Genomic DNA, 12,232 nt, shown 5'->3' with positions numbered 1-12,232 from the left:
TCAACATACTTGTTGGTTTGATTTTTTTTTTAATTCAATATGTTGCATAAGATCTAAGAATGTCAGAGATAAAAATGTTCCTCCCGAAGTAAAAAATACATACTGGCCTATTGAGGTATAACCAAGTGAAACGAGAATTCAGATTTAATGCGTTCACGTTCTTTTTTAAAAAAATGCAATTTAAACAATAACTATAATTCTTTTCTTTTTTTAGAGAGTGGCAGGCGGAGAGAATTTTAAGCAGGCTCCATGCTCAGCATAGAGCTCGACCCTGAGATCATGACCTGAGCTGAGAGCAAGAGTCGGACACTTAACTACTGAGCCACCCGGGTGCCCCTAACATGTTCACATTCTTGCCCACCAACGAACATCTCCACAGTCCCAGAAAGTTGCCTCTGTCCCTTCCCTTTGCCACCAGAAGCCGCCACTGAGGGCATTTCCATCACCATGTTAGTTTTGCCTGTTCTAGAATTTCATAGGAATGAATCCTATGAATCCTACAGTACATACTTTTTTGTGTCTGCATTCTTTTATTTATTTATTTATTTATATTTTTAAAAAGATTTTATTTATTTATTTGACAGAGAGAGACAGCAAGAGAGGGAACACAAGCAAGGGGAGTGTGAGAGGGAGAAGCAGGCTTCCCGACGAGCAGAGAGCCCAATGTGGGGCTCAATTCCAGGACCCCAGGATCACGACCTGAGCCGAAGGCAGATGCTTAATGGCTGAGCCACCCAGGCGCCTCTCGTGTCTGCATTCTTTTCACTAAGATAATGTTCGTAATAATCATCCGTGTTGTTACATTAGCAGTTTTATAGTTTTTTATATGGGGGAGTAGTACTCCATCACGTGAACACACCACAGTTTGTTACTACGTGGCTTTATGGATAGATCTCTAGGCTGTTCCACTGACCACTACCGCTAGGACAACAGCGCTAATACTCTGCTTTTTGTGAACGTGTTTGGATTTGTCTTTGATAAATATCTAGGAGCGGAATGTGCCGAGCCATACATATTAACGTAAATATATCTATAAGCAGAGTTCTAGGTAGCCTGACCTTTTACATGCAGATTGGTTCACTGCCCAAAACATGCAGGAAAGATACAAGGAGCTGTGGGGTTGCAAACCGGCTCCTACCGGGATGAATCCTGCTCGAAGGTGTGTGTTGTTTGTCAAGTTCAGAGCTTCAGAAGTTGGTGGATGAGACGCCTGTGAGTGGCTCCGCTGTCTTCATGGTAGCCTCCCCCTTCTGATGTCTCACACTTACCGTGTGCTTCTGGCCACCAACTTAGTTTACAATCCCAAAACTCTATGCCAATCCCTACTTAACTATAAGGAGACCTGAACTAAGGGCAAACAAATAAGAAAACAAAAAGATGGTCCGACCCTGCATCCTGCCTCCCTGCTACTGCCTGTTGGCTTCTCAAGCTGTGACCTCCCAGTGCCTTCCTGGAGGTGTCTCGGTCAGAGGGGGTTGCTTCTGCCCCTGGGTGCCCTTCTCATTTTGCACCTCCGTGTGCTCCTCATCGCCCTGTTTTCTCACTGTGTATTTGCCATCCTGTGTCTGCACTGAATTGTGAGCTCCTGACAACCGGAGACTTCAGGTTGGTATTCACAGCATCTCTCTGGGTGCCCGCACGAGCCTGCATGACCCAGACACTGAAGACACTAGATACTACATCACGGTGATAGGGTTTTGTTTTGCTGATCTGGTTTGGTTTTCCTTACTTTGGTATTGTTGCTGTGAGGAAAACTGAATCAGTCTTCGCGTGCTGCGCAGAGATTGCATTACACAGAAGTGTTCCAGAGAGGGTGGAACAGGAGGAGAGACCATTCTCTGAGCCTTGAGGGGCCGATGTCACGCTCCCGCCAAGAGGATTGGCGATGCTCACCCTGTTCTGTGCAGCACTTGGGGAGGTCAGGGAGATGGCTGTGCAGTGCACTTCAAGGAGCAGGGGGGTTCCTGTGCAGGCCATCATCCCAGATCCCCAGTGAGGCCTGGAGGCACCCAGCACAGCCTGTGACCAGTGAGTGCCCCCGCTTGCTGCTATGAGAGACCCCAACTTGGAAGGACTGCAACTAGCTTCAGTGTTTCCAAATTCTTGGATGTTGTCAGAATTGGGTTATTTTATTTTTATTTATTTATTTATTTATTTATTTATTTATTTATTTATTTTAAAGATTTTATTTATTTATTTGGCATAGAAAGAGACAGCCAGTGAGAGAGGGAACACAAGTAGGGGGAGTGGGAGAGGAAGAAGCAGGCTCCCAGCAGAGCAGGGAGCCCGATGCGGGGCTCGATCTCAGGACCCTGGGATCACCCCCTGGGCCTAAGGCAGACACTTAACAACTGAGCCACCCAGGTGCCCCAGAATTGGGTTATTTTAAAGCACACAAAGAAATGTGATGTGTTCCCCCACCTTGAATAGACACTTGTAGATGAATTGAGTGCCTTCTCCCAGGTCACTTTCCCCACACTGAGCACCCCCACCCCCATGACTCCTCCACCGCCCCCAGCCACACCTCAACTTCATAGAAGCAATCTTCCTTGACCTGCTCCTGTCTCCTCCTCCATCAGCAGGCTTTCCAGAGGGCGGCGGACATAGTCATCTATGGTAAGCATGGAGTACAGTAAGTGGAGCAAAGTGTGCTCTCAGAGATTTGTGGACCATGGGGCGCCTGGGTGGCACAGCGGTTAAGCGTCTGCCTTCGGCTCAGGGCGTGATCCCGGCGTTGTGGGATCGAGCCCCACATCAGGCTCCTCCGCTATGAGCCTGCTTCTTCCTCTCCCACTCCCCCTGCTTGTGTTCCCTCTTTCGCTGGCTGTCTCTATCTCTGTCAAATAAATAAATAAAATCTTTAAAAAAAAAAAAAAGAGATTTGTGGACCAGAATTACTCTGAATGGCTTTGTGGGCTCTCCTAACTGTGTGGGGACTCCAGCTTCCACTCTGTGGATTCCTGTTACCTTGATTCCTCTCAATCTGCCAGTGGAGTTCCTTCACAATGCATTACATGGATGTTGGCAAATTAGGCTAAATTTAATACTCTTCTTATGGCCGCCATGGTGGTGTAGTGGGTTTTGGCTTGGCACTATCTACCAAAACTTTATATGCAGTTATCCCTGACACAGTAATTCCAATTATAGTAATTTACTAGCAAATACACTACTACAAATTTTAAAATAAACAGAAAAACCATACATAGTTATTCATTGGGCATTATTTCTAATGGCAAAAATAAAGAACCTAATGCCCATCCATGGAAAATATTTTGAAAAGCTATGATATATCCACATAATGGAATAATCTGCAGTTGTGAAAGGGGGTAAGGGGGAGGAGGATGGCAGTTTTTAAACTGGGGATATGTAAGGACTATTGCTGTCTTTGGTCCGTGATCATGTTTACACTACATTCACATTTTTAAAAGTATGTAGTCAAAGAATGCTACTGTAATAAGCCCATCAGAAATCACGTAAAAAGCATTTTTCCAAAATATGAATTCCTACTATATGCTTCCTGCAATGTGTTCCAAATATAAAAACATTTTATAAGGCAAATACTAAGATCAAATACTTCTACGTTGCTCACTATAGCCAGGCATGGTTTTAAATATTTCGTATATGTTAAGTCATTTAATTCTCGAAAAAAAAAAAAAAAAGCCCTATGGGGTAAGTACCACTCCTGTTTTACTTGTGGGGAAAATGAGGCATAGGGTGGTTCAGGCCTTACTTAATTCACACAGCTCATCAGCAGCCGCTCTTGGACCCACGGCTCTATATGTGGCTTGGAGCCCGAGCTTTGCCACCTGACCCGTCGACCTTTCCCTTCCCGCACCGACACCCACATTCTTGTTCCCTAATTGGGGAAGAAGCCCACAAGTGCGAGCTGGTCCTCCGGGGCGTTTCCAACCATCTTGAAGGATCCGGATAGTCTAAACTGTTTACAAACGGAAAATGCTTGAGCCGTAAGGTTAAGGACTAAAGATCACGGGATGCACGGAGCTTTGGGCGGGGGGGGAGGGGGGGGACAAATGTAAACTGCATTCCTGAGGTTCAAGTGAGCAGGCGTGGCGTTGGACACTGGAGGAGACTGGGACCCGCGGATCTGAGCGGTGACCACAGTCCGGACGACCTCTGGGTTCCTGGCCTCCCCAGCTCCTCCCGCACGAACGCAGGCGGGATGCCATCCTAAGACAGGACACCGCCCTGCACCACGCCCGCGGGTTCGCGTCCCCAGCCGCACCCACTGAGCACGCGCAGAAAGGAGGCCGTGCGAAACCCACTGCGCACGCGCGGGCCTCGACCTGGGAGAGCCGGGTAGCAACACAGCCACGCGGAGCCGCACCTGCCAATCAGAGCGGCCCGGGGCGGGGCTTCTGGTCCGCGCTCCCCGGTAGGCGGCGGGCGACTTCCGGCAATAAAGCTCCGCTCCACCGTCAGGTGGGGACTGAGGGCGTCTGCACTCCGGGCGGGGACTGAGGCGGCGCGTGCTCCAGGTGGGGACGGCGACCCCCCCCCCACCTAGCCCTCCCCTCCTCAGGTAGGGTCGGGGGCTCTGGGCGCGCCGGGTGGGGACCGAGCGGTCGTCGTCCGCGCGGCACGGCCTCCCCTCGGCCGCCGCCCACCCCCGCGCGCCCGCGACCCTGCCGCGCCCTGGCCTCGCGCTCCGTGGGCTCTTCCCTCGGGGGCTGCGAGTCCTCCCACGGTAGGGGCCCCTCCCGCTAGCGTGTCAGCCTCCGCCGCCCCGCCCCCGCGCGCCCCGAGCCCCCTTCTCCCGGGGACACCTGCCGCCTCGTCCCTGCAGTCCTCGTCCATGCCCTTCCTGCTGCCGGATCCCGGGTCCTCGTCCGCGCCCCACCTGCTTCCCGACCCACGGTCCCCTGTCCTTGTCCGGGGCTTCAGCTTCTCACTCGGTCCCTCGGTCTCCGCCCTTGGCTCCGGTGTCCTTCCCTTGCCTGGCCCTCGGTCCCCCGGTCCTCGTCTACGGTGCCAGCTTCTCAAGCCTGTCCCTCGGTCCCCAGTCCCCGTCTGTGGCTCCAGTGCCCTCCCCGTGCCTGGCCCTTGGTCCCCACTCTATGGCTCCAGCATCTTCCCCAAACCTGGCCCTTGGTCCACATGCACGGCCTCAGCATCCTCTCCAAGCGGGCCATGGGTCCCCAGTCCTCGTCCGGGGCTCCAGTATCCTCACAGAGCCTGCTTCCCTGCACTGGCAGCTGATGCCTGGGCTGTGCATCCTAATCTTCCTAAATTCCTTTCCCCCCTTCTTTACTGGATTCCACTGCTCTCTGTGAGCCTATTCAAACTCATTTTGGTGAAAACTCAAGGCATTTAAAGAATCCTTACTTTAACGTGTGAAGTCCTCTTTTCTAGGGTCTTCCAAATCTGTATCCTCCAGCCCTAACCAGAAGACACATTTTCTCGTTCTTTCATAAGAATTCATACTCCTCAGATTGCATTTTCCCGTCTTAGGTCCCCCTCTCCATTTCTTTGAAGCATTGTGACCATCTTTCAGGCCTTCTTACAGGAAATCCCATATCTGATGATTAGCCCTCAGTTCACTGCTTCTTGATGTTCTTTTGGGATCAAGTTCCTCCGCACTTACAAGCCATATTCACGTTTGACCCTAAATTATTCGGAAATCTTATAAGGGTAGAAAGCAATACTTATGGAGAGATCGAATACTTATGGAATTGGGGACCAGTCTTTCTTATTGCAGAACAACAAAAGTTTTCTCAACTTATGTTGAAACAGAGCAATAAGGGGAAAAGAAATTCGTTTGCCAGCTATTTTTGCTGAACACAAAACTATTACTTACGTTGTAACTATCTTCTTATCTGGGTGTACTATGCATTGCATTAACTTCAGCCCCACACTTAACTGCTTTTATTGTCTGGAACATGAACCTATTAACGGCTCCAAGTTCTAGTTACTCCTGTTTCCTGTCATCTAACTTAAACAGCAAAATACACGTAGCCTTTTAAAATGTATTAGAGTATGTTTCCTGGTATGCTTTCCCTTGTGTTTTTATTTTTATTTATTTATTTTTTGTATTTTTAAATTTTAAATTTATTTTTTTTAAGTTCCATGATTTATTACTTGCGTATAACACCCAGTGCACCATGCAATACGTGCCCTCAATACCCATCACCAGCATATCCCATTCCCTCCCCCCCCCCAAGCCCTCAGTTTGTTTCCCAGAGTCCATAGTCTCTATGGTTCCTTCCCCCTTCTGTTTACCCCCCCCCTTTCTTCTTCCCTTTCTTTTCCTTAGTGTTTTTATATTTAGATCAGTCATTACTTTAGACCATATCTGGTGATTTATGTAGTATAAGGTAACACTTAAAAAAAAACCACCACAATCTTACGACCTTTTCTTTTCACAGGGTGCTTACGAATTGCTGTTATAAAAATATAGTGATAGAGCATGGGCCCTGGACACTCCAGAAATGTGATTCCCAGCTCCGCCAGATGCTGTGCCTCAGTTTCTTCTATAAAATGGAGAATTAAGGCTGTAAAACGGGGTGGTAACATTTTCTGTCCTTCAGGGCAGTGTGGGGGCTGAGATAGTGCAGGTAAATTGTTCAGAAGAATGCCTAACTCAAATTAAGGTCTAATAAGTATGTGCTGGGATTATCATTAGCTAAGAAAGGATGCTTGTTGGAGGAAGACATTTCTTGGTTGGTTCTGCGTCTCGCCTCTTGGGAGTTCCCACAGGCCAGTCAGCTCCAGGAAGTCCTGTGCTTACACCTCCTGCCAGGTACAGCAGAGATTAAGGGAGGATTTGTAAGAGTTTAGCCCCGTATGCCTTCTCACTTCCCTTAGCATGAAATGTGCATGAAATTGTAAATTGTATCAGCTATTTTGAAACTGAGAGCCGCCCTTTGAGTAGTTGCTCTTACCTGCTTGATTTTGAGGAGTAAGTTTTGCTTTTATTTTTTTGAAATTTTTCTAAACAAATGTGATTTTAATTAAAACTTATAAAGTTATAGCAGTTCAGGTCTTTTAGCAGGACAGATAAACACATTTCCATATAAAGTGATGGGTTATTCATCATTCCAGAAGTGCAGTAATATTTTCCATCTGCAAATTTAGATGCCTCAGGTTGGGAGTATTTTTGAAAATTTGATACCAGACCTTTCAAATCGCACCTTGTCTTTTTTTTTTTTCCTTGCTTTTTCCTGATGGCTTTTTGTTATTGTTTGTAATAACTCGTATTCCAGAGTCTGCCTTAGTTCGTGAACTGTACAGAATTATACTTTAAAATAAATCTTCATTGTGATCCAAAGAACATATGTCAAATCTATGGAATCCACACGTCTACAGCAAAATGAATCTTTTCATCCGTGTTGAAGATAAAAACCTTGGAAATGTCCTGTTTTTTATTTCCATGGTCCATGGAGCTGTACTTCATTCCTTCCAATCTGTATAAATACAAACAGCACCTGAACTATCAAGCTAACCATATTCATTTCTCACAGAGGTAGTTGCAAAAGAGTTGATTATCTTACTCGAAACACCAGGCTGACTCTTCACAGTGAAAACTTTGCTTAAATGTTCTAGGAGTTGCTTTTGAGGCCTGAATAGAAGTGTCTTAAGTGGTGAGTGGGCATAGTGCCTACAAAGGCAAGGGCAATGTTTGTGTATCATCACATTTTAAGAAAGTTTGTTAGCTGACCTGTTGGCAGGAAGTTTGTGTTGCCTCAGTTGTACTTTCTGCCTCCGTTTTCCCACTCCATCTACCACATAGGATCTGGCAGATTATTCTCAGATAACACTGCTCCTGTCAGTACGTTGTCCCAAAACTCTTAATTATTTGGAGAATAAAGTCCAAACAGCTTTGACATTCAAGTTTTCCATGATCTGGCTTCCAGTCACCTTGCCAGCCTACTTACCAACCTTCCCAAAGATTTCTCTATTTCAGCCAGCCTATTCTGTTCATTATTCTCAAAGGTGTCACATGTTTGTTTGCCCACCATTTCTGTGATTGGTATTTTTTTTCCCCCTTGTCTCTCCATTTACTTAAGATCTAACTGCTTTAAGGCCAAGATGATGCCCTGGTTTTTCTTCAGAGGTCCCAAATGATCTGCTTTTTACTCTGAATATCTTTCAGTTATTCTCTCTTTACTGCTCATTCAGTACATACACATACATTTTTAAATCTCTTTTAAATATATTTACATATATTATTTGTGTGAGTTTTCTCATTTGCTGTTCTATTTTTTCAAAAATTTTTAAAATTGTAATTAACATAGTGTAATTGGTTTCAGAAGTAGAATTCAGTGATTCATCACTTACATATAACACCCAGTGCTCATCACAAGTGCCCTCCTTAATGCCCATCCCCTATCTAGCCCATCCCCCCCCCCAAGACCCAGCAACTGCACTGCTAGGTATTTCCCAAAGAAAACAAAAATACAGATTTGAAGGGGCACCTGCACCCTGATGTTTCTAGCAGCATTACCCATGATAGCCAAGCTATAGAAATAGCCCAAATGTCCTATCAACTGATGAATGGATAAAGAAGATGTGGCTGTTGTCTTTTCAGTTCTTGGACTAGATTGTACACCTTTAGGAAAGGGACACATAGTGTAATAACACGTTTGGTCTGTGTTTAACTGTCTGTCATTGGAGTAATCTCTATCTGATCTGTGTAGCAGTGTTCTGCATGGTTGCCACTTCTTTTAAAACCTAGGTTTTTCTGAATCCACTGTATATGATACCAGGAGATACTTTGGCAACTGTGAGATGGTCCTCACAGACATTCTTCTCTCATCTGTGTTTTATGACACAAGATTACCTTTTAGGCAGCATCTTCTCTATCATAATGGTTTGCACTTGCCTTCTTTGGTAGGAGTGCATACGTGCTATTGGAGACAGTTTTAGATAACGAACTGACTGGTAGCAGCTTCTGCATTTTAGGGTGATTGGTAGTTTGAAACAAGTCTGCAAAATGATACTTACAAAAATAGTGCTGAGATTTAAATAATGATTTTTAAGTATCTTCTAAAATAAGAATTTGAAGGAATACGTGACTGTTAAAGATGTTCTCACTGGGAAACCGAGTTTCATTAAGGAAGCGAGCACTTAGTTGATCCAGGAATACTGTTGAAGACTTAGAATTTCCTTCTAATTTTTTTTGGTCTCTTCTAAGCCAATATAAAAGTCTACTTAATAGCCTGTTTTTTGTTAGTTATAATAAATATAGTTGGGAGATTACATTTGAAAACTTCTATCTCTCAGGTACTCTATTAGAAGTACTCCACATTAGCGAAATGCTCCAAGTCTATTTTGGATATGAGATTAATATAACACATTATCGAAACTATTTTTGGTTGAGTTATCTGCTACCTTTTTGTGGCTAAATCCAATATATACTTTTCAATTCTTACTGTACTAGCTTGTTAATAAGTATTTTCCTTTCTGTCAGTCATTCCTTTCTTAAAATATATTCTTCTCTTGACTTCCTACTCCCTTCCCCCTACCTCTTTGGCTCTTCCTTTTCAGTTCCCTTTCTTGGCTCCAATTTATCTGCTTGTCCCTTAAATGTCCTTGTCCCTTACAGTTTTTCCCTTGGCTCTATGTGTTCTCTCTTGTGATATCATTCCTGTGGCTTCGGTTACTACCTGAATGCTGATGAGTTTCCTGTCCTGTTCTCTAGCCTTCCTCTCTCTTCTGAGTGATGGATCTGTATATGCATTCATTCATGTTTATCAAGCTCCCTGTGTGCTCCCGTCACCCACTGATACTCCTATTTAATTGTCTGGGGTGATGCTAAGCAGTATGTTTTCTGAAAGCTTCCAAGACTGTAATGTTATTGCACAGCAAGGGTTGAGAACCGCTGAGCGAGAGGAAGGTCACTCCAGGCAGTGGAAGAGCTAATACTTGAGGTCTTTCTCTCACCAAATTATAAGGTTTATAAAAGTAATAATATCTGTGTCATCGTTTTTTAAGATCATAATTTTTACACCTGGATTCTTTCACGTGGATTCCATCGATAGTGCCTATCGCCATGGGTTCATATCAAATCTAACAGGCCTGTCCAAAACTGAAATCAACATCTCGTAGGTGCTAGAAGCTAAACCTGGCTATCTTTGGTTTCCCCTCACATATCCAGCCATTCTGGCGTATTGGTCCTGCCCCGTGGGCCTTTTCTGGGATAGCTGAGCACATGACAGCTGGCTCCGTTGGGGTCCGTGAGAAGTCCTTAACTGCTCTTGGACTCTGCCTCCTGAATGCTTCTAGAATCTCTCTCCTCCAGCACAGCCACACTCCAACCTTCTGGTGGCCATTGTTCAGTAGCTATCGGTCCTAACTCCCTCCCTCCAGTGTCACTCCTGCCCTGGCCAGCTCCAGCTTCCATCCTCACACCGTGACCCCGAGGCTTTTGTAAAGCTTGAATCTCATTCAGTCCTTTACCTCCTGAAATTCCTTTCTGGGCCCCTTGCTGCCCTCAGAGGAAAGTCCAGTCCTTTGACTTGATCGCTTCCCATTCTCACTTCTCACCACCCCCTATGCCCGCTCTCACACCGTAAGCTTCAGTCAAACTGAAGAACGTGCAGTGCTGAACAGGAATATGTTTCATGTTACATTGCTTCTAATGTCTGGTGAAGAGCGTTTTCTCTCTTTGGTGAAATACTCCCTGTTCTTCCTCATTCTCTGACTCCTGCTGCCTCTTCAGGTACGAGCTGAGATGGTACCTCTGGTAAGCTTGTCCTGACAGACGCAGTATCCGGTTAGTAAATCCACCACTGCCTATCCTGTCTTACCATTTTAGTACAACCAAGGTGCTGTGTCACCACCAGGGTCTCATGAGCGTTTAGAGTATATGTAGGCATTTAAATATTAAGAACTTTATTCTTTAAAATTAATCAATAAATGTTCTAAATGAAAGGAAATTTGTTAATTGCACATAAATGACTTCTTTTATAGGAGAACTATGCCATTTTTGGGTCAGGACTGGAGATCTCCTGGATGGAGCTGGATTAAGACAGAAGATGGCTGGAAGAGGTGTGAATCCTGGAGTCGGGATCTGGAAAGCGAGAATAACCCGCGTACTATCAGTCACAGCATGTAAGTTACAGCCACGCAGAGCCCCGTCCTTTTCCTGCTTCACATGTATGGTGAAGTCCCCACAGAGCGCCATAACTTGTCATTGGCTGAGTTTGCCCACACGCAAGGCTGATGAGAAGCCACACGTTATTTAGCTGAAGACTGACCCTAGTAGATCTAGAACCTTCCCATAGGTGCTACTTTGTTCTACTGAAGACATTTAATCCTTCCAATAATCTGAGAAAAAGGGATTACATTAACCCCACATTATAGCTGAGGAACCTCAGGCTATCAGGATATGGTTTTGGCTTCATATGTCCAAGACCTTGCACTAGACAAATGCAATTTTCTCTCTTGGAAGTCTGAGCTGGTATAGTGACTTTGCTCCGGGGTGGAAGGACATTCTGTGTGGTTGCTGTGCTCTCCCAGGGGCGTAGCCTCCTCTGCACAGCCCGAGGTGGAGTGTGGCCCACGGCACCTGCGTCCTGGTCAGTAGGGTAGGAGAGGAGGGTGTGTGGATCGCACTTGCTCACAGCTCATCGGCTAGAGCAGTGGATGCAGAGGAGGCTGGGTTTTCTCTGTGCTGTGTAGCCACGCATCCAGGTGACAGAGATTGCACAAACACAGAAGCACCGTGTGATAACTGGCGGTCTGTATCACAAGTGGTACTTGAACATTTGGAGGATTGGGAAGATCTCAGGCCCTTTTCCTTCAGAGTTCTAATAGGTGATTTTACTCTGTGTTTTTATTTGGCATTTGCATAATTACCAACTGTATTTTAACTGACAGGTTATCTGATTTTATTTTCTTTTTTTAAAATCATTTTATTATTTTTTTCATCATGATAAGTATACTTTTCAGTCCCCATCAGCTGTTTCCCCGTTCCCCTGCCATCTCTGGTGACCAGCGGTGTCTCTGTAGTTAAAAGTCTGTTGCTGGGTTTGTCTCTCTCTCTCTCTTTTTTAATCCCCCCTTTGCTCATTTGTTTTGTTTCTTAAATTCCACATATAAGTGAAATCTTATGGTATTTGTCTTTCTCTGACTGATACCGCTTAGCATAGTACCCTCTAGCTCCATCCACATAATTGCAAATGGGAAGATTTCTTTTTTTTTTTATGGCTGAGTAATATTCCATTGTATATATAAACCGCGTCTTCTTTATCCATTCGTCTGTTGAAGGGCA

At 45.3% G+C, this 12,232-nt stretch overlaps 1 protein-coding gene across 4 annotated transcripts in view; it reads left to right on the top strand.

Annotated features, from left to right (window-relative positions):
• The first annotated feature begins 4,346 nt into the window (after positions 1–4,346).
• FBXO25 (F-box protein 25) overlaps positions 4,347–12,232 on the top strand; it is a 58,309-nt gene continuing 50,423 nt past the window's right edge. The window contains exons 1-2 of one of the 4 annotated variants that reach the window (XM_040643337.1): positions 4,347–4,496; positions 10,930–11,070. In XM_040643337.1, coding sequence (XP_040499271.1) covers positions 10,937–11,070 — 134 coding nt within the window. In that variant the 5' untranslated portion in view covers positions 4,347–4,496; positions 10,930–10,936. Of the gene's footprint in view, positions 4,541–10,929; positions 11,071–12,232 lie in introns of all 4 variants that reach the window. The other 3 variants (XM_040643340.1, XM_040643339.1, XM_040643338.1) reach the window with 3 other exon arrangements.

Source organism: Ursus maritimus, unplaced genomic scaffold, assembly GCF_017311325.1.
Source record: "Ursus maritimus isolate PB19 unplaced genomic scaffold, ASM1731132v1 scaffold_28, whole genome shotgun sequence".
Taxonomy (NCBI): Eukaryota; Metazoa; Chordata; class Mammalia; order Carnivora; family Ursidae; genus Ursus; species Ursus maritimus.
Note: the sequence above shows the minus strand (reverse complement) of the source record. Positions and strands in the feature narration are given on the sequence as shown.